This window comes from Calidris pugnax, unplaced genomic scaffold (assembly GCF_001431845.1).
Source record: "Calidris pugnax isolate Ruff unplaced genomic scaffold, ASM143184v1 scaffold250, whole genome shotgun sequence".
NCBI classification, from domain to species: domain Eukaryota; kingdom Metazoa; phylum Chordata; class Aves; order Charadriiformes; family Scolopacidae; genus Calidris; species Calidris pugnax.
Window position 1 is genome coordinate 754,596 of NW_015090984.1, and position 19,978 is coordinate 774,573.

At 42.4% G+C, this 19,978-nt stretch overlaps 1 protein-coding gene across 5 annotated transcripts; it reads left to right on the top strand.

Moving 5' to 3' along the window:
* Window positions 1-2,167: 2,167 nt before the first annotated feature.
* CLTA (clathrin, light chain A) lies at window positions 2,168-16,256 on the top strand. 5 transcript variants are annotated; one of them, XM_014953795.1, is made up of 7 exons: window positions 2,168-2,436; window positions 8,916-8,953; window positions 10,839-10,953; window positions 11,966-12,077; window positions 13,464-13,517; window positions 14,735-14,770; window positions 15,812-16,256. In XM_014953795.1, exons 1-7 carry the CDS (start codon window positions 2,247-2,249, stop codon window positions 15,981-15,983), a joined length of 717 nt encoding a protein of 238 aa, XP_014809281.1. In that variant the 5' UTR covers window positions 2,168-2,246; the 3' UTR covers window positions 15,984-16,256. The 5 variants fall into 5 exon arrangements, with proteins under 5 accessions (XP_014809281.1, XP_014809282.1, XP_014809283.1 ...); XM_014953796.1 differs by having other exon boundaries at window positions 10,842-10,953; XM_014953797.1 differs by lacking the exon at window positions 14,735-14,770.
* Window positions 16,257-19,978: the final 3,722 nt, after the last annotated feature.

Genomic DNA, 19,978 nt, shown 5'->3' on the forward strand with positions numbered 1-19,978 from the left:
GTACTACTCATGTTGCCTAGTGGTCTCTAAGCATTGACATCTGCCTTTAAAGAAGGCATTGTCTTGACTTCTTTTTGCAGAGTAAGAAAGAAGGAAAAAGATAACAGCTTTGATGGTGCAAAAGTACTTCACAGTGCACTTGAATTATAGAGAGCATACAAATTTTAGAGTTCATCATTAAGACACGTCTAATGACCCACAGTATTTTCCTTTGTATCTAAAGCAAATAAGATGAAGTTATCTGTTCTGATGGAATACAGATAACAATTTTATTGAGCCATTTGCAAACTTGTAATTCCACTTGTATTTCATATGCTTTCACCCCTATTCTGCAAATTTAAGACAAGCAAGTAAACAATTTGGCTTTCCATTTTAAATCACAGTATTCTATTTGTGTTTGTGCCATTAAGTCATCAAAAATCTCCCACAGGGCTAAGAGGCACTGGAGGAGTGAAAGAGGAAGTTGCTAGGTTGTCATCCAAAATTCACTATTCACAGTTAAAGAGAAGTAGTGAGATATTGCACTTTTGTTTACATATAAGGAAAGAGGAGTGATGAGAATACACGTGGGAGTGAGTTGTTGGAACAAATTATGGGACAAAGCAAGCAAGTTTCTGTGAAAGCATGGCATATACTTAATGATGGTGTTTCGGTTTTAGTCTCCTATTGTGAATTTTGGGTCTGCTTACTGCTGTTACTCTTTAGTTTTCCTGTGGCTTCTGGACATTATTTAAAATAAATAACCTTGCTGTGTTTCTCCTAGAAGACAAAACAGAGGGAAATCTAGGCTCCTGTCATTCCAGATTCTGCATTTTCACAGGAGAAACCAGGCACATGTTCAAATTGAGTAAGTGGGGTGAAGGGAGCTTTCTGTCATATGGCATGAGTTTGCTTGCTCTTTTTTCCTTAGCAAATGATGCTGACAGTGGGGAAGAAAGTGTAACTCAACATACTGTTTAGCTCACATTCTTCAATCCACATTGGAACAAACTGACTTGCAGAGTTACACTTTTCTCTGAATTTGGCCACCTTCTGAAGCATGTTTGAATGGCATTATAACACAAGCCTGGGCGGCATATCTCTAATACCTCATGCAACATACACACAGGCTTATTGGCAAAGGGTAAGAGTTTAACAAGTACCTCTTGCAGCAACTGCACTGCCTGGAACTAACTTTGGAACAGGTTGCCCAGGGTTGCCAGGGATGCCCATGTGGATGCCCCATCCCTGGAGGTGTTCAAGGCCAGGCTGGATGGGGCTTTGAGCAACCTGCTCTAGTGGAGGTGTTCCTGGCCATGGCAGGGGGGTTGGAACTCAATGATCTTTAAGGTCCCTTCCAACCCAAACCATTCTATGATTCTATGATTCTATGGTTCTATGATCCTATGATCTTGAGAGCCAGCATAACTTTATCCTTTCTACATTATTTTTCCCTCCCCTTAGTCTTTGCTGTGCCAACAAAGTATTTGCAGATACAGAAACCCCTCAAAGTTACTTTGTCAATAAAATCTTGTGTGTCAGAAATCATCGTTTTTCAAATAAATACTTTTGGTTCCATATGGTCCAATGGAATACACAGTGCTTGAAATCACACTAGTCTAAGCTTCCCAGTATCAGACAGAAACCACGCAAAGTCACAGCAGAAAATCCACTGTTGCTTTAATTGACCTATTCTGCTGGTGCAGGTTTGCCTCCCAGACGCCGTTGGCTCGACGTTGTGCCGGCACTGGTGTTTGCACTGCGCCCATACCCCGCCGGCACCGGGTTCAAGCGGCGCGCCCGCCCTTTGGCGGGAAGGGAGCACAGCTCCACTCAGCGGGGTGCTCTGACAGGAACGCAACGGACAGGCGCTCCCTGCCGCAGACTCAATGCTGGAGGGAGACCTGTAGGGACCGACCGGGCCTGCCGGGCCGGGCTCCGCCTGCCTGGGCGGCCGGCTCCCCGGACGCGGCCGGCTCCCCCGCAGCCCGTATGGGGAGACGGAGGCCTCCAGACCCCGGCCTCCCGCCCCCCCCCCCAGCGACGCTCTTGGCGCTGATTGGCTCGAGCCCAACGCCTCACGCAGAGAGTTCCGTTAGCCACGCCTTCCCCGCGCGCCGATTGGCTTTGCTGCTGGGCGGTGCTCGGCTCTCATTGGCCCCGCGGAGGGCCCCCCTCCCTTCCCTTCCGCGCTGATTTCTGCTGCAGGCGCAGGCGCGGAGGCCGCAGTCGCTCGCGCTCCGGTGCTGCCGTCGCTTCTCGTGCCCATGGCCGATCAGGAGCTTTTCGGTGCCCAGCCGCATTCCGCCGCCGGCGGTAACGGGGCGCTGGCCGACGCCGACGAGGATCCTGCCGCCGCTTTCCTGGCGCAGCAGGAGAACGAGATCGCGGGTATCGAGAACGATGAGGGCTACGACATCCTGGAGGACGGCGAGGTGCCGGACGACCTCGACTTGGGTACGCGCGGAGGGGGCGGCGGGCTCCGCTCCGCCGCCCTTACCCGTGGCGGGATACCTGTGGAGCGAGGCGCCGTGCCCAGCGGGTGGGGCGGGGAGGGTCGGGTCCTAGCCCGGTGGGGCCCCGCAGCTTCCCCTCTCCTTCCGAGGCCCCGTGGCCGGGAAGGGGCGGTGCCGGCGGGGGCCGCGCCTAGGCTTTCTTCCCCGAGCACATGCCGCCGGTGAGTGGGGCCCGGCTGCCTGCGGGTGGTCTCGGGATTAGGGCTGGGCCGCGCAGGCATGCCGTCTCGGCCGCCCTGCGTGTGCTCTGCCGTGTGTAAGTGATCTCTCCCTGCTCCCCCGGACGCGGTGGAGCTCACGGTTTGTATCTCCTGGAGAGGCCGGGGTGCCCGGGGTTGCCCAGGTGTAGCCTGTTAAGAATGCACTGCTGAGTAACTCTGATCTCTTCTAATCCAGGAGCGTGCCTGAAGTGTAGATCCCCTGAAAGCGGGGTATGTTGGGTTCTGCCCCTTGTGTTTCTGTCTTCAGAAGCAGTGATCTTAGTTTTAGTCTTAAAGTACGCTAGCAGTCAAGCTAATGTTTAATTTTACTAATCCTCTAGCCTTTGTTCCTTGGTAACCTTTGTACTGAATGTGAGAGAACCGCCAGCGGAGAATGCACTGTCGCGTTCAGAGGAGAGTGGCTGTGTATGCTGGGAACTAGAGGTTAGTGTGTTTTCAGTTAGTTTAGCGGTAGCTGAAGCAGCCCTGAGTCAACACTTCTGATTACGAAAGGTTTAGGGTTTTTAACTGAAGTCTTAAGTGGAGAGGAGTTGTGAAAGCAGGATGATGCTGTCTGATCTTTCAGCATCCTTGAAAGACTTTGCTGGTACTTGTCACCAGGTCATAGGGTATTTCTTTGTTGCTTCAGGAAGATGCTACTCTCCTTCAGATTAAGTTGAATAACTTTGCTTCCCGGTTAGAACATCTTCAGAATTAAGTCTTCATTATGCAGCCTAATTTCTGAAAGCATTGGCATGTTTTATGTATCAGGATGTGGGTTTGTAGTATCTCTTAGAATAAAGCCCAACTAGATAAAGTGAGTAGTGGAGACCTGCTGCTACCAGTCCTTATTTAGAGATAGCGCACCTGTAGTCAGCTCATTCGTGAAGTTCAAAACTTAATGGACTACACACTTCCTGTAAAAAGGGTGTTTATTGGGGAATAACTTGCTTAAGTACCATAGTATGAGGATAATCATTATCAGAACATCATCCTGTTCTGATATCAGATGTAACTTGACTTCTGTATGCTGTGTATATTGCAAAAAACAGACACAGTGGACACTTCCTCTCTTACTTTCAGGAGCCCCTTATATGGACTTTACATTCCAAACAGGCTCTGGAACATTAAAGTAGCTGTTTGAGGACTAATTTCTTTGGAGAAAGTTCTGACACTGGCCTTTCTCACAAGGTGCTGGGACCTATACTTTCTTTATGTGCATGCAATGTGGCTATTGCAGAGTGATTTCTTGTCAAAAAGTCACCTTGTTAAATATTTCTGGATTGGTTTGATATGTGGAAGTAGCTCTTTAATTGCTTTTCAAGAGGCTTTTCTCAAGTCACCTAAGTTCACTTGTCATGGAATGCAAAACTATTACTGGAGAACTTTCTGTAGAAAGAGGGTCATAAAATAATGAATATGATAATATGATGTAAGTTCCTGGGAAGTTTAGACGTGAGCTGTATGTCCTCTTGCTTTCTTGTATGCACTGGGATTGCATTTATGCTCTAGCCTGTTAAATGTTGCTTGTGGACTTTTAGGGGTCCCATTTTTTAACATAATATCCGTTTGTTGACTGTTGAAGCCTGCACTCAACTCCCTCCTTGTTAAAAAGTGTGGGCTGCAGCAGTGCAAAATGCGCTAGCTCAGGCATGGTGGCAAATGATTCTTATGTAAATCCTTAAGCATCGTAATCAGGGATTTGTGGATTTACTTTTTTTAACTGTACCTTTTTGAACTCCTTATTTTACAGGTCTGTTGGATAAGTTTTCTTTCTAAATACTGGGCCAAAAACTTAGGCAGCTCTCAGCTGAAGTTTGAAGATTTTAACTTCAAATATTGTGAGAAACACAACTTCTTGAAATACACTTGTAAGAAACATGGTGTCACATACAACAAACAGTTTTTAAATTGAAGCCTCTTAAAAAAAGATTACGTAAATACATGGACAGAAGGGAATAGTTAATACAAATATCAGGAAACTAGTATTAGTGTATATTGCTGTTAATTGTAGTAATGGTTGATACTGGATGAGTATAGGGGGGAATAGCAGAATGCTGCCAAGCTCATGTGTGTCACTCAGAATCACTTCATGTTGACCTGGTCAGGGTTGGAATACTGGCCTGAACCAGTAGGCCATTTATTATGTAAATAGCTATCTTGTTCAAGCTTCCTGGGGATGTGAAAACATCTTATTTCCCTTGAAAGATAAAGCATAATCACTACTTGAGAAAATGGGAAGTACCATATAAATCAAGCGGTACAGTGCTGTTCCCTAGTTACTAGTAACTTGGTCTTTATGAATTTTCCTTTTCAGTGATAAACCTACGCCTGCATTTATTTACAGTCAAACTCTTCAGTTCTCTCCAGTCTGACAATACTAGGTCTTCAGGTTATAACAGGACTTGCAATGTCCTGTAAGGAGGAGAGAGTGAGTTCAGGTTGAAGTGTGTGGCTTCTAGAACCTGTATGTCAGTATAAAAACCCTTGTGACTACTTGTCAAGTAGCTTCTTGTGGAGAATTACATTCAAAGACAAGCAGTTTTCTATGTTATCAATTGTGGAAATACAAGATTAATGTAGGCTATCTAGTCTCAAACACTGCCTTCACAGTTTCAAGCTCTGTCACTTTAGTATGAACTTGAATGAATGCTGTTTCTCCATCTTCTGAAGAGGCTGTCTTTAACAATTAAAAAACTTAATTGCATTTGGTGGTTTGTCCTTAAACCACATTTAACAGCCTTTCAGGGACTGAATATGAATTTGCTTGAAAATTATTTAGGAAAGAACTGTTTCCCCTGTCTCTCTAGTTATCACCACAGATATTTTAAACACAGTAAAGCAGTTAGCTGTTTGTGACTATTGATACTTTTTTCTTAATTGTTTCAACAGCTGTTGTTCTGGCTTTTGCTATTCAATCTTGAGGCTTCAGATAAAGTAGCACTGAGAAATGTATAATAAAGGGATGGTATTTGTAACGATCTAACTTGTATTTGCTGGCTTGTGGTGATACTGCATTGTTATGAAGCTTATGGCAGAAAACCCTGTCTTTTGTTTACAAGAGAATACTGTATCTGTTGGGAAATTACAGAAGCATTATTGCGGAGAGGAAGCTGTCGTCTAGTAGTAGCCTATTGATTATTGGAAATGAGGGAACTCTAATGGGTTTTGGTATGCAAGTGGGTTAGAACTAAAACATGGGAAAGAAACACTCTTCCTGACCTGCATGCCTGTATTTTACACACAAGCATAAGAATGAGTTATGGCTAGAAAACTATTTCTTCCTCAGTTTCTTGCATAACTATCTAAACAAAAGCTTTGGAGAAGATTCTTCTTTCTCATCTTACTATGGATGAGAGGTAGGTAAAGGAGAAGTGTAGTCTCTGCCTAAAAGAAAAATGGATGGGAAACTGGGCATTGAGTGGTGAAGTTACTTAACCTTATGCCAGAATATGTTAAACTTGATTATGTTCTTCTGTTGCTATATCCAGAGCTGCTAGTTGTAGATGTGCAGTGTTAACCTCAGGAGCTTCAAGATGCTATCATATGCTATGATAGAATTAGGTGGACTCTGAAACCAGTAGAGACCCCTCATTGTTCATTGCCGAAGAAAACACGATGATAGCAGTAACAGTATTTGGGCTTTTTCTGTGGAAAGTTAGGTATAAAATTACATGTTTCTGTGGACAGAATCTGATCAGGAAATCTGATACACAGTTAGCATTGATTACTGATATGAAGGCTGGCAAGCAGGTAGTTTTTCTGGATTTCTTACTGAATTACACAAACACTGGGACTGGAGAGCTGAAGTGAGAGAATGACTATTGGTCTTGGTCCAGTTAGCATACTTGTATTGGCATATGACAGCATGCTGCTACAGTGCCATTTCCTCTTCTGCTTGCAGTATGCAGAGTTAGCGTGCTGACTCTGCATCTTAATCACAAGTTTTAGGGGGCTCAGAACAGAAGGGAAGTTTATTTTAATATTTTTAATGCTTCTGACCTGGATGCCCTCTGGAAACACTTGGCTTTATGCCAGTTAGTGGCTGTTTCTGTGCAGAAATGCAGCCCTAAGACAAATATATCTGTTTCATTTCAGCTGCAGCCCTTAGCAATGAAGTCATTCCTTTTACCTCAGCAGACTACTGCATGAGTACCAGTGACCCTAATGGGTGTTTCTTGCTGTAACAAGAAAACTTAATCTTATTATCACAGTTCTTGGAAGAATCAAGACTTACTAGCCCTCTCACCTGGCTGGAGAGTCAGTGCTTCCCAAGGAGTCTCTCATGAAACAACTGCCTTCTTTCTAGAGATAAGAACTACATATATTTAAAAGGCTAGCCTGTCTTGAGTGTTGGAGCAATAAACTAATGTCTATAATTTGGTTGTCTGAATTGATCTTGGCTCTTCCAAGGTGGGCAGAGTGGGCAGCTGGCTTATTCAAGCTGTTAATGTCATGATGAGTTATAGAGCCTGGCTTAGCCTTAATTTCCAGCCCTGTCAAGCCAAGGTGAACAGCTGCAGCATGCGTCTGTAGTGCAGATAGGCTTAAATTGAAGGACAATGAAGTGTAAACATGTTTGCTTTGTGGGCTTTAGTCTTTATAAACCCATTTAGTAGAACTGTGAGATGTAGCTGTAACTGCCCAAGACAGCACGTGTGCAGCGACCTCTACAGATCTGCTTTGAAGGAGCTTCCAGCTTGATGTTAAGTGATGCGCAGGGCAGCTGCTGTGAAGCAGACAGATGCTCTTAGGTTTATGTGCCTTTCAAACCAGTTCTTTTTGGCTCCTGTAACTTGCAGAGGAATAGGAATTGGACAAAGTAGCCACCATCTTTCAGATATAGGAGTCGAGTTATAAAATAATAGGTTCTCATAACTGAAAATCTGGTTTTTGTTAACTTGGGTCCTCCTCTACTGAAGCTAGTTAAGTGTGTTCTTGAATACTAGCATCTTCCAAATTAACTGCTACGTTTGAACTGATGAGTTTACAGTCCTCTACCTGATACAGTTAATGATTGCTGTTCAGGGCTCAGGACTTATACATACTTGCCTAGTTCCCAGATAAGAGTATGTGTATCGCGTGTGTAAAAGAGTATCCCGTGTGCCATAACACTACCAATGTGAAGATGGGGCATACCTAGCCACAAAGACATTGAGGATACTGCAGCATAATGTAGTTGTAGGTGAAATAGCCATCTTATTTAAGAAGGTGGTGCAAGATAACTTGATTTTCTGCTTGCTTTGCTTGGTGACTTTGGCACAGTCTCTTCTTTCATTGAAGAGTGTACTAACATGGCAGAAACACTTTTGTGTGATAAGTTTGTCCATGGTAGCGTTATGGGTGGTACAAAGGTTTTGGGCATGGGTAGGCATGATTTGTTACGATTTGTTATATCATATCAACAGATGTTACGTCACACTGTGCCAGTTACATGTGGTGTTGCTGAGATTTAGCAGTTTTTTAAAATATTGGTGTTTTGCATAGTCTGTAGATGTAAGTAGCTTCACGAATTTAAATGCTTCACCTACAACTGACATATGTTCCCTTTGGCTGTCTTTCAATAAGATAAAATCTGAGGGTTCTGTGCAAACATTCCTCGCTGATCCTCTTCCTGAAGCTCTATTGCCAGTGTCACTTCTAGAGGGAGTAATGCTGCAGCTGACATAGGAAGCTATCAAACATGTCATCACAGAAGGTAGCAGAAAGGTGACTTTGCTAGGCATGTTAGCTTTATCTTTTGAGCTGATTAGGAATTAGGAGGTAACCAAACTAGGATAAGAATTACTAAGTGTTGGCTGCAGGATTGCTAATCTTCTAGGTAGAGACCAAAACAGTGATTCATGCTTCTTAACGTCTGAACAGTTGTCTAGTAGTCACTAAGCCTTCTAAGATAGGGAGGAGAAAGTAACTTAAGAACACTGTCTGTAGCAGCTTCTCAGCAGCATCAGCTCTGTTTATGTAGACTGAAGCATGATCTCATGATGAAGAAATGATCTTGTATTACTAGTTCTACAGAATAAGGGGTTGCTTAGTTTCTTGTGCCTATTGGGGAAAATTGCAGAGGTAAGGAAGTGACCCTGCAAAGTATAAAGTAACACTTATTTGCATAGCTCCCATATTAGATAGTCTAGTAAAGCTTTCCATACAAGTTACTGAAATCAGTAAATGTATGTTTTGTCTTTTCTCAAATGGCTAAACTACAGTCACTTCTTTACAGATGCTGCTGATGAAGTGGTTAACAGAAATGACTATGAGGTAAGATAGAAGTATTCTGTACTTTGAATATGCTGTTCTACTCTGAGAACTTTACCTTAATCTAGACTAATACTTTCCATTTCTTATCTCGAATGTACTTTCATTTCATCTTCGAAGAGAAACTTCTATTATACTAGCTCATCTCAAAAGCTGTTAATGCTCTTAATATGCTCCTCCTCTGAATTTAGAGGCAACATAAAGTAGGTGTCCATTTTGAATTATGGCTTAATAGGACATAACCACTGTAAGCAGAATGAGCAGGCTCTGTGATATGGCTGAATTTTGGCTTGCCACTGGCTAATAAGCTGAAAGCATGCTCCATCTACGTCAAAGCAGTTTTCTGAATTGCTTGCTCTTTAAGGATAATTCCTGCATCCTGATTGTCTCATCAAGGTGGGTCTTACAAGGAGCTGAGTGAAAACATTATACAGTTCTTAGTGACATAGTTGCATGAAGTTGAGCTAAATAGCTCAATCATAGTATGAAACACATTAGTCAGCTATGGTAATGACAAGAGGAGGAGATACTTGCTTTATTAGCATCAGGGAAGGATGAGGCATGCTAAGACAATCACTGCTTTGTAACTGAATTTCACATCAATTTGGCTAAGCATTGTCGCTGCCTGGTATCAGAGTTGGCTGGGTAGCCCTGTGTGAACGAATGCTTGGAAAAGGGGCACTGTATGAGCTTCTTCTCCATAGACTTGTGAATGACCACTGAGCTTTGTGGAGACATAAACAACTTTCATTGCTGCCAGCGTTTTTATATCCTCACCATTGCTGTGAGATTGATGGAAAAACTGTATCTTACTGGTGCTTTGTGATTCCTTATATAACAAAAGGTAGATGAGATACCATGATTTTGTGTTTGCAGTTCTTAGTGACCAGCTGTTTTGGTTGATAGAGGTTCCTAGGTTAAGGAGGAAGAACACACTGAATGGGCTATATGTAACTTTTGTTTTAGCTACTGGTAACTAGTTTGGCCTTGTAACTGGCCAATTAATTTTGTTTTGAATGTGAAGCCTGGTGCTGTTTCACTGGCCTAGCTCCTTCTTTTTGCATTATTCCTTCATTGAGGGCTACAGGAGGCCCAAAGAGGGGCCAGACACAGTGAAATCTGTCAGTAGCTGCAATCCATCTGGTACTGTCAGGAGAGGTATTTCTTAGGTCTGTTAAGAGTAAGGTGAACCTATGAAAGTTGTTGGACTTGGTGTATGATGTGTGGCAAATAGCACAATATTAATTAGCTCCACAAATCTGGTGAATTTATGATAGCTCTATTCATTGCAAGTCTTTGAGCTACTGTATAGTAAAATGTGTGCCAATACACTGTTTTGATGCTTAAATGTAGAAATGCCTCTTGGGTTCTAAGCTGTATACAGCAATTCCAATTCTGTAATGTCTTTAAAGGACATTGGTTTTTATTATCAGTTAAGTTGGCAAATGCCTCTGAAGTAGACAAATAAATTACAGAGAATGTTTTAAACTCCTATGAATAAAACTGTAAAAAACAAACAAAAAAACCCTTCACATCTAAATATTTAAGTGAAATGAACTGGAGGATCTCTAGGCCTGCAACTGAATAGTGAGGGGCTAGGCATTGTCTTCTGCTTTCTTCAGGTGCAGAGCTCTGACACGGTTTGACTTGCCAGTCAACTTGAATTTGTTTGATCCCTGATTGCTAGAGGCAATTTGCTTCAATCCTTCTGCAATTTGTGGCAAGATATTTTTCGTGGTAATGGAAATGTGGTTATGGAAATGTGATATAAGATCAGATAAATGCATTACGTGCTCAGTTCAAATTCTAATTTTGTGTAGCTTGCAGGCAGTTATCTGAAATATTCAGTTGTCATGTACAAATGACATTACTATTCCTTCCCTTTAAGAAGATTAATGGTCCAACAAACTGTGTGACCGTATCCCAAGTAGATCGACTGCAGTCAGAACCGGAGAGTATTCGTAAGTGGAGAGAAGAGCAAAAGGAGCGCCTGGAGCAACTTGGTAAGGAGGGTGTTTGTTGTAGTAGTGTTCTTTCTTGTGAGTGACTTAGTGGCAGCTTCTTAAGCAGCAGAATTCTCAAGACTGGCTTCTGGCTTTTGGGAATCTAATGTGCTTGAGTTTGAGTAGGAAGTCTGGGTGAGTCTTCCAGTAAGCAGACTTAATACTGTTGTTGGAGTCAGCAACTCTGAACCTCAAGAGTATTCATGTGTCCTGCCCTTTACTTACAAATAAGCTGACAGAAAATGAACAGTTTTTATCAGCAGAAAAGAGTGAATAAATGCTGCAGCTATCATAACTTTCTTCAAAGGATAAAGATTGCTCATTTTGTAGTTGCTGAGTCCATCTGTTGTCACACAGATCTTAATCTATCTAATAGATAAGTTAAGTCACGGAGTAGTAACTAAACTAAATACAGCTGTCAAATGCAGTGATACCTACCAGTGGACGGCTTCTAAGAACCTACAAATTGGTATGATTTCCACTTGCATTAGGGGGGAGGCTTTGCCTTAAATTGTTAGGACAGAACCTTCTGTACAATGTAATTCTGAATATAGCTGAGCCTGTTGTTCCTCTTCCGGGCTACTTACAGCACATGAGCTTGTCCCCAACTGTAGACTGGGTGTAAAAGCATGCTTAGTGCCATACTCCTTTGCTTTATTTAAGCACAGAGGCTTTACTGAGCTTTGTTCTAGCACTAGCATAGCAAGGTGACTGTTTCTGTTTTTAAACACTGTGCAGGCCAACAGACTTACTGAATATGAATTAGTCTACAAATGCCTATCCTAAACTGAAGTGGACAATCCCAGTTATGCAGAATAGGCATTCTGTTTAGCTAATCCTCTGAATGTTCATGATATGTAGAGTTCTCATGGTCTAAATCAGGAAATCTCCTAACCTTTCTCTGAGTAGACACAGCAACTCTCTGCACTAGAGTGCAATCTGAGCCATCAGCTGAAATGGCAAGATTCAGCGGGAGAAAATGTGACTGACAAATCAATTCTTTAATCTTCAGATGCGAACTCACGAAAGCAGGAAGCAGAATGGAAAGAGAAAGCAATAAAGGAGTTGGAGGAGTGGTATGCAAGGCAAGATGAAAAGCTCCAGAAAACAAAAGCCAGCAACAGGTAAGGTTTCTCCAGCCACCTGAAGAGTTATGGTACTGGATATGAAAGAAATGGGTGGAGGGAGGTTAGAATACTTCCAGCATGCCCTAAGGCACTAGTCCTTCAGATCATTAAAATAACCTCTCCTTCTAAGGAGTGGGTCTCCTGTGGTAGACTATCTTTTAAATTTTCTTAGAATCTTGTTTAAATGTCCAAGAACAGGCAGACAAAGCATTAAGATAATGAACTAATGGTTCCATAAGACACAAAGACTGAACATCGCCAGAAAAAAACTTTAGTCTACCCACTTGTTAGCATGCTCTCAGCTGCATGGGTCTTCAGTGACTATAATTATCTACCTTGAGACTAGCAATCTTACTTGCTATCATTAGAACACATGGAAGTGACTTTTAGTTAGTCTTTGCTGCAAGTTGTTTCATTAGGTATCTTAAAGCCTTCGACTGCTCCTTTTTGGAAGCATTTGAGAAATAACCCGAAGCAGTTCTGGTGGTGAATAACTAAATGCTGACTCTGTTGGGTTTGCATTGTTTAATTATGGGCTGTAGGTCAGAAACTAATGACCTGATTGCTAGTCTAGTAAGCTCTTACATCTTCTGAGAAGTTCCCTGTGAAATTTTAACTTCAGGCTATGTGAAGGTGATAGTATTGACTTAATACCACTTAGATTGCTACTTCTGACCTAGGGCTACCATTGTCATTCTGATCAGGTGATGATCAGGGCTGCTTTATACTTTAGGAATCCACAGACTTCAAGATAAACTGGGTTTGGGGTGGGTTTTTTTATTTTAACACCATTTTTCTTAACAGAAACAGGGTTGTCTTGAGTAGGTAAAGTCCTACTTCTTCCTAAAGGAGGCATGGAGGCCTACACTTCCTACAGAATTATGGATTTTTCAGTTCCGTTCATTGAAGTACAGTCTTCTGGTTGGGCCAAGAAAGGGAAATGTAATTAATGGTGGCCAGAGCTTGTCTTACCCCCACAGCTTTATTGTGGCCAGGGTTTGAGGGCAGGGTATGTGTTCTGGAACAAAGTCCATTTTGCAACTGTTGCACAGAAGGAATGTTTGGCATTCTCATCAGCCTGGAGAGATGGCTCTCCTAATGGTAGCTTCTGTCCACTGGAAGTACCCTAATACTAAGATTGGGACTCTAGTCCTAAACTGGCTGGTCCCAACTTCTAGGGTGTAGCAGAGCTTCTGCGTGCCCCTCTGAGGCAATGGCTTAATTGATACATTCCGTGTGGTATCTGCTTGCCTGTTACAGTAAATCTAGGTGATACAAGGTTAATGTGCATGTTAAAACTGCCTTCAGCTGTGTTCCCTACTTCTTATCCTTATCTCTTTTCTCCTGCCTGCTTGCCTACCTGTTGGACTACTTGCTACCTAGGGTGGCAGATGAAGCTTTCTTCAAACAACCCTTCGCTGACGTGATTGGTTATGTGTATGTTGCTTAACTACTAATTCTGTTTGCTAGCCAACTAGCTAACGAGGAATGTCAGAAATAGTGTTGAATGTCTGAAGATGACTTCTGAATATTTCAGGGCAGTATAAATTAATAGCCTTCACTATTTGGACTGACTCTGATCTACAGTATTGAGTGCAGTTTTTCTGTAAGTATCCCATACACTGCATAACATTTCACTGCACTTTCAGATTAAGTCATGTAGTATACATACTGCTGGAATTTTGGTAATGACCTCAGTAGCCTTTAGATGTAGGGGTTTACAGTTGTTTCCAGGCCAGTGAACACTGCTTAGCAAGGTGCTTTGCTGGGTATGTGGGTTAGTGTCTACAGTCTCACATGGCTGCTGTATTTAGTCCTAGTCACTTCCACAGAGAAGCACAGTGTTTAACTCTGCATTCTCTGTAATAGGCATTGAGCTCCTGCTCTGTGCTCGTTTCCCTATGTAATCAGAAAAATATTCAAGCAATGCTTGCACGTAAAACTCTGCAAGCCAAGGAAGGCAGAAAGGAACTACCCTGGTTTACAGCAGGTAGAAAAGATGTGTACATGTAGAGAACAGATGAAAAGCACAAGAAGGTGATATTGGAAGATCAGCATCAGCTGCTAGGAGAACATTTAGGAGAGCTCTGTGCATTTTGCCAGTCTAATGGATCAATGAGAATACAACGGTGACTTTCGAGCCCCAATGAGTATGCTAGTTTCTGTGGGCTGGAAGGATTGCAATGTTCATTGGCTTGTTTGTGTATTTTAATTTCTTCCCTTAATTTTTAGACTTGAATTGAAAGATGGCCATGTCACAGATTCTAAGGTGACACCCTTACAAGGTGTATTGTGAGCCATGGTGTGGCTTTGAGTGAGTTAATACTGAAGGTCCAGTGTGGAATTCATTATCTAACTGTAGGTGGATGTAAACCAAGACTTGTGAGATGACGGATTTACAGGTGGTGTTTGACTTTTCTGAAGTCTCCTGGAGTTGATTTTGATACATTTTTTTTCCTATAAATCCCTTGTTTTCCTATATCCAATGCAAATGTGCAGTGCTGCAGAATAAAGTTGACAGCCTGTTTGCTGAATGTAGGCTAGGCTACTACTGCATGTTCAGCCAGCTGATCATCTGCATTGAACTCATTCTCATTTTCTATATCTGACTTAAACTTTCTCTCCTTGTTTCTTTTCTTCTCTTCACCTTTAAGCACAAACATAAATCATCCTTGCTACAGCCTAGAACAGTTAAGTAAAAAAATCTTCACTGCCCCTTAAAAGTGTCATGTCACATGAAGTAGCAGTGTTGTAGTGACCCTTGTCTTCAGTGGTGTCTGTAACCTTATCATCCCTGTGAACAGTGCTGAACCCTCATGGGAGAGTCATCTTCACTGCTTTTTCTGTACTATTTGTTGGAGTAGATGGATTTGGTTTGACCTCATGATGTTTACTGCTCTTGCGCTTGGGCAGCTACCAGGGGCCCCACAGTTCATGTAAACTAGATGCTGGAGTGTTATGCCTGCATTGAAGCAATGTTGTTGGCAGCATAGCAATGCCAAAAGGATACAGCTGGGAAGCCAGTGGCAGTAACCTGTACATAATGTGCAAAGCCTCCTTAGAGTCTTCTTAGGGTGAGAGCAGGGTAAATGTGTTTATCCTGTGAGCTGACCTCAAACAAGTCATCCCCTCTGCCAAGAAGTGCTTAAGTCTATACCACCCACAAGCATGGAATTCATGACTTAAATTACTTTTCATGCTGCTCCACTACAGCATTGGGAATCATCAGCAGATAGTTTTTGGGGGTTTTTTTGATGGCCTGTAAGCCTTGGGGCTGATTAAATCCTCAAATGGAATCTGTTTGGAGACATGCTTGCAGAGAGTTTTAAATTTCTGGTTGGCAAGTGTCCAATGTTAGCCATCAAGTGGCAGAGGCTTAAGTAGTTAAAGCTTGGGCATTTCTATGTAAATAAAATGCCGGTATAGGACCTTACTTCTTGGCCAGTTTGTGGGTGACTCCTTAGGCAAAGACTCAGTAACTATTCCTAAAACCAAACACCTGTATTCCAACATTTTACACAGCAACCCTCTGCACTGCTTGTGCATAGCTTACTACTGCAACCTACTTTCACGTCTGGGGTTGGCGCAGTGGGAGCGTAAGTAGCCATAATTTCCACAAGCAGCTGTCAGGTCACATTTCTTACAAAATGTGCTGAAAGAAACTGCATCCTGTAAGAGAAGAGTGCCTTATTTGTTGGGCATTAACGCAAGGTGCATTGCATTGCTTTTAGGGCAGCTGAAGAAGCCTTTGTGAATGATGCAGAAGATGTTTTTCCGGGCACTGAGTGGGAACGTGTGGCTCAGCTCTGTGACTTTAATCCCAAGTCTAGTAAGCAGGCAAAAGATGTGTCCCGCATGCGTTCGGTCCTCATCTCACTCAAGCAGGCTCCGCTGGTTCGCTGAAGGAAAGTACAATGGAAACACTACAAATGCAATATCTTAACCGTACTCGGAGAAGCTATGTTTGCAGTAACTGGATTAATTGTTTCAATGTTTTTTTTGGACCAAACCTCATGATGTATCTAGAGCTGATCATTGTTTGATTGCATGTTTTTCCTCATGTTTCCTTTTTGTGTCTGAAATGGGAGAACCTCCAAAACTGTAGTCTCTGTGCTGTTGTGCACTGAGATGTCACTTCCCACATTACTGATATTAAAGATCTGTTTAACAGCAAAATGTGTTGACTTTGGATGAATGAAGGAGGTCTTCTGTTCCGTTTTGACAACACAGGTTTGAATTGAGTGTAAGAAAATGTTTCTCTTAATTGCTAGTGATTTCACCTTGCTAGTGGCTGACCAGCCAGCAATGCTCCTGGCCTCTGAGAGGCTGTCCTGCTTGTCTATAAGCTTTCTTAAAGCTCTTGAAAGCTTTAGTTTAAAAACTGCTTCCCAGTACAATTTATCACAGAAGATAGAAGATCTAGGAAACTGGAGCAGCAGGCTTGTTAAGGAGCTTATTTCACTTCTAGTGGAACTGAGGACACTGCCTTCTGCAGGTAAGCAGTTCTGTGAAGCACTGTAGCACTGCTGTTGCTCCAGCTGCAGATCTTAGGCTAGAAATGCAGGATGGGCACTGAGTAGTTAAAACCTTTGATATTCTACTGCATATTCTATTCTCACATGTGTTTAATGCTGGCTTCGTATGCAAAGTCCTGTTGTGCAGAGGCGGTTTGGGTGTTTTTGAACTGTATCCTTGTCCTTACTGACTCTTCCAGACACTTTCTCACCAGGGTGGTGAATTGGGAGATTTGGAGAGCAAGAGAAGGGAAGACTTGCTCTTACTGCTGCTCATCAACTGGGTTGGAGCTCTGTCTGCCAAGGTGGTTGGATTTGAAACAAACTGATCCAGAAAACCTGTTCTGCTGCTTCCTTGGCTCTCTAATCTCACTCAGCATTCACCAAGGGGCTGTATTCTAGCCTTGCTCTGGTAAGACTTCCCTTAGCTGTCTATTTTGTAAGAATGGTCCGTTCAGTCTCATACATTATTTCACCATTTTAATCAAAGATACAGTAGCTTAACTATTGTGTAGCAAAATTGCTGTAACAGTTGTGTACAAGCTGCTAGGTTAGTCCAGGCAATTTGAAGAGGGCCGCAGATGCAGATGAAAACTTAGTAAGGTTCTCCCTTACTACCTTAGTAAGGTTCTCACTGCACAGCAACTGTCTTACTGCAGCTCTGTCCCTTTGGTGGATAAGATACTGAATATAAATGGTTGCCAGTTGGGCTTCAACAGTTAAGCTGTACCTTATTGTTGTCTGTAGTGACTGGAGCTATTCTTATGTTTGCAAGTGTATTCACACACTACTGGTAAGTATATAAGAAAATGATAGTAGACTACATGCCTGGAAGCTTAATTCTGTAGAAGATTGAAGCAGCAACCTATTTTCTGAACTGCACAGGGGTACCACAGGTGAGTTTAATAGGACTAAAACACAGAGCAAGTTCATAGAATACTCATACTCAATCATGCATTCACCTAGACTGAAAACTTCTGTTCTTCTACTCAACCCAAAGCTCTACAAACAAAGGCTTCTAGAATGAATTGGTTGTTTAATAAAGAAAACTCCACTGCATTAAATATACAATGTTTAAAATGTTAATTTGAATTTCATGTGATTTGAAAGTTCAGCAGATTAGAGGGTTTCCTGCACACTGAGTTATGGAACTGATTAATCACCACATTGTCTTATCTCATAGTGCTAAGGCCATGGTTTTGAGCTTCAATCCAAGAAAATGGACAAAGACTCAATGTTACAGAAGTGAAAAGTGTTTTATAAGCTGGGTTTGCAGGCGATAATGATGCATCTGGTGGGTTTTTTCTGTGTACACCATCTAGCTGGAACACTTAACAAGCAGCTCCGTGGGTTTTGGTTCCCTCCTTCAGCTCTTGTTCTAAGATTTTGTAGATTCTCTCTTTTGCCTTAATTTTATATTCAAGTATGCTAGCTCAGTCTCTCTCCTACCTCCTATTAAGTGCAGTCACAGAATCACAGTCTGGCTGAGGTTTGAAGGGACCTCTGGTGGTCATCTGGTCTGACTCCCCGACTCAAGCAGGGCCACCTAAGAGTTGGTTGTCCAGGATCATGTCCAGATGGCTTTTGAATATCTCCAAGGAGGGAAACTCCATAACCTGTCCGGGCAACCGGTGCCAATGCTTCAGCACCCTCACAGTGGGTTTGGATGCTCAGGAGGAACCTCCTGTGTTTTAGTTTGTGCCCGTTGCCTCTGTCCTGTCACTGGGCACCACTGAAAAGAGTCGGGCTCTGAAGATGGGCTGCAGACATTACAGGTATTTGTACACATTTATGAAATCCCTCTGAGCTTTCTCTTCTCCAAGCTGAACAATTCCAACTGCCTCAGTGTTTCCTTATAGGAGAGATGTGTTAGTTGCTTAATGGTCTTTGTGGTCATTTGCTGGACTGTCTCCAGTATGTCCTTCACTCTTATACTACAGAGCCCAGAAGTGGAACCAGTGCCCCCAGTCTGGCCTCACCAGTGCTGAGAAGTGGCCTCCCTAGTGGTGTGGCCTCACCAGCGCTCTGCTTAGACTTCCTATGTCTGAGAATTATTTTAGCTACTTTGATGTTGTGACATGGTAAGTTTTAAATAGCTATAAACCAACGTGCTAGGGCTTGCTTGTTTCTTGTTGACATTTTTTTTTTCTGAGCAGCTGGTGAAGAGGGAAATATATAATTTACTGGCTTGTATTATAGACTGGACAAGGTGAGCGTCTATTGTCTTTGCCAAAAGAGGATTCCTCCAGTGGGAATTCCACCTGTCATATAGGCAAGCTTGTTCCCCTGCAGACCTGTTGTGCTGCAGCAGCACACTGGCACTGGGTGGTTGGTAACATGCCTGGAGCCGCACCACATCTGCGTGATCCTCAGATGTTACAAGGTTAGTGACAACACAGGCCTCTGTGGTCTGACTTTCTAGGTGATAGGCCATATACATGTTTTGGTATGTTCTAGTACCAGGAAGCATGGGCTACTCAACACTGTTCAACAAGGTAGTGTTTCATGAGATCTTGTAGCAGTACTGCAATTATGTGTGATTACAGCACTGCAATGCATTTGGCTACAGTTCCAAGCACATTTAATCTTTTGCTTCATGTTGCTGTTTACTGGGCACAGCTGGTTACTATGAGCAGAAATTTTACCGGACTCAAGGCATGAGGTGAAATCTTACTAGCTTTTTAAAAAGTGCTATATCTGTATTTATGATGGAGTTGTGAAATTGAAATTAAAAATAAAGGGGAAAAAAATTAATCAGGATATTTATTCAAACACTTACCTTAAATAGTCTTCTTACACTTTCTAATTGAGCACAGATTTGGCACTTTATTTGCATGTAAAATTTCTGTTTAATGTGCTTCCTGCAAAAAAAGGCAGAAGACCTATTATTCAGTCATCTGCAGATACAGAGGTACAACAATGGTGGTCTAATAGTACAAGCAAGGGAAAAGTGGTGTGGACATGTCTTACCTCTTTTTAGTATAATGGAGAAAAATGTATGCTTTCAAGCATGCAAAGCTTTCTTCAGCTGGCAGTAACAACTTACAACTGATAACTCTGTGAGGTCAGGAGGTTGTGAAATCAAAAGCTTCCCTCAATTATGACAGCATTAGAAAGAACTCACTGTGTTACTTGCCACCTCCTTGCCTTGCTCAAGCTGGAAAAGCGGTCAGCTTTGATTTTACAGCAAACTGCAATGTACAAGCAGTGGGTGATTTGGGCATCTTATTAAAGTATATGGTTTGATGTTGCTTTGTGTGAACTTGTCAAATGAACCAGCCCACCAAGCATGACAACTGTATGTGCAAACTTAAGCAAAGCCTAAAAATATTTGGCTGTGTCTTCAGAATCTCTTGACTGTTTTTAGTTGTTACTAAAGCACAT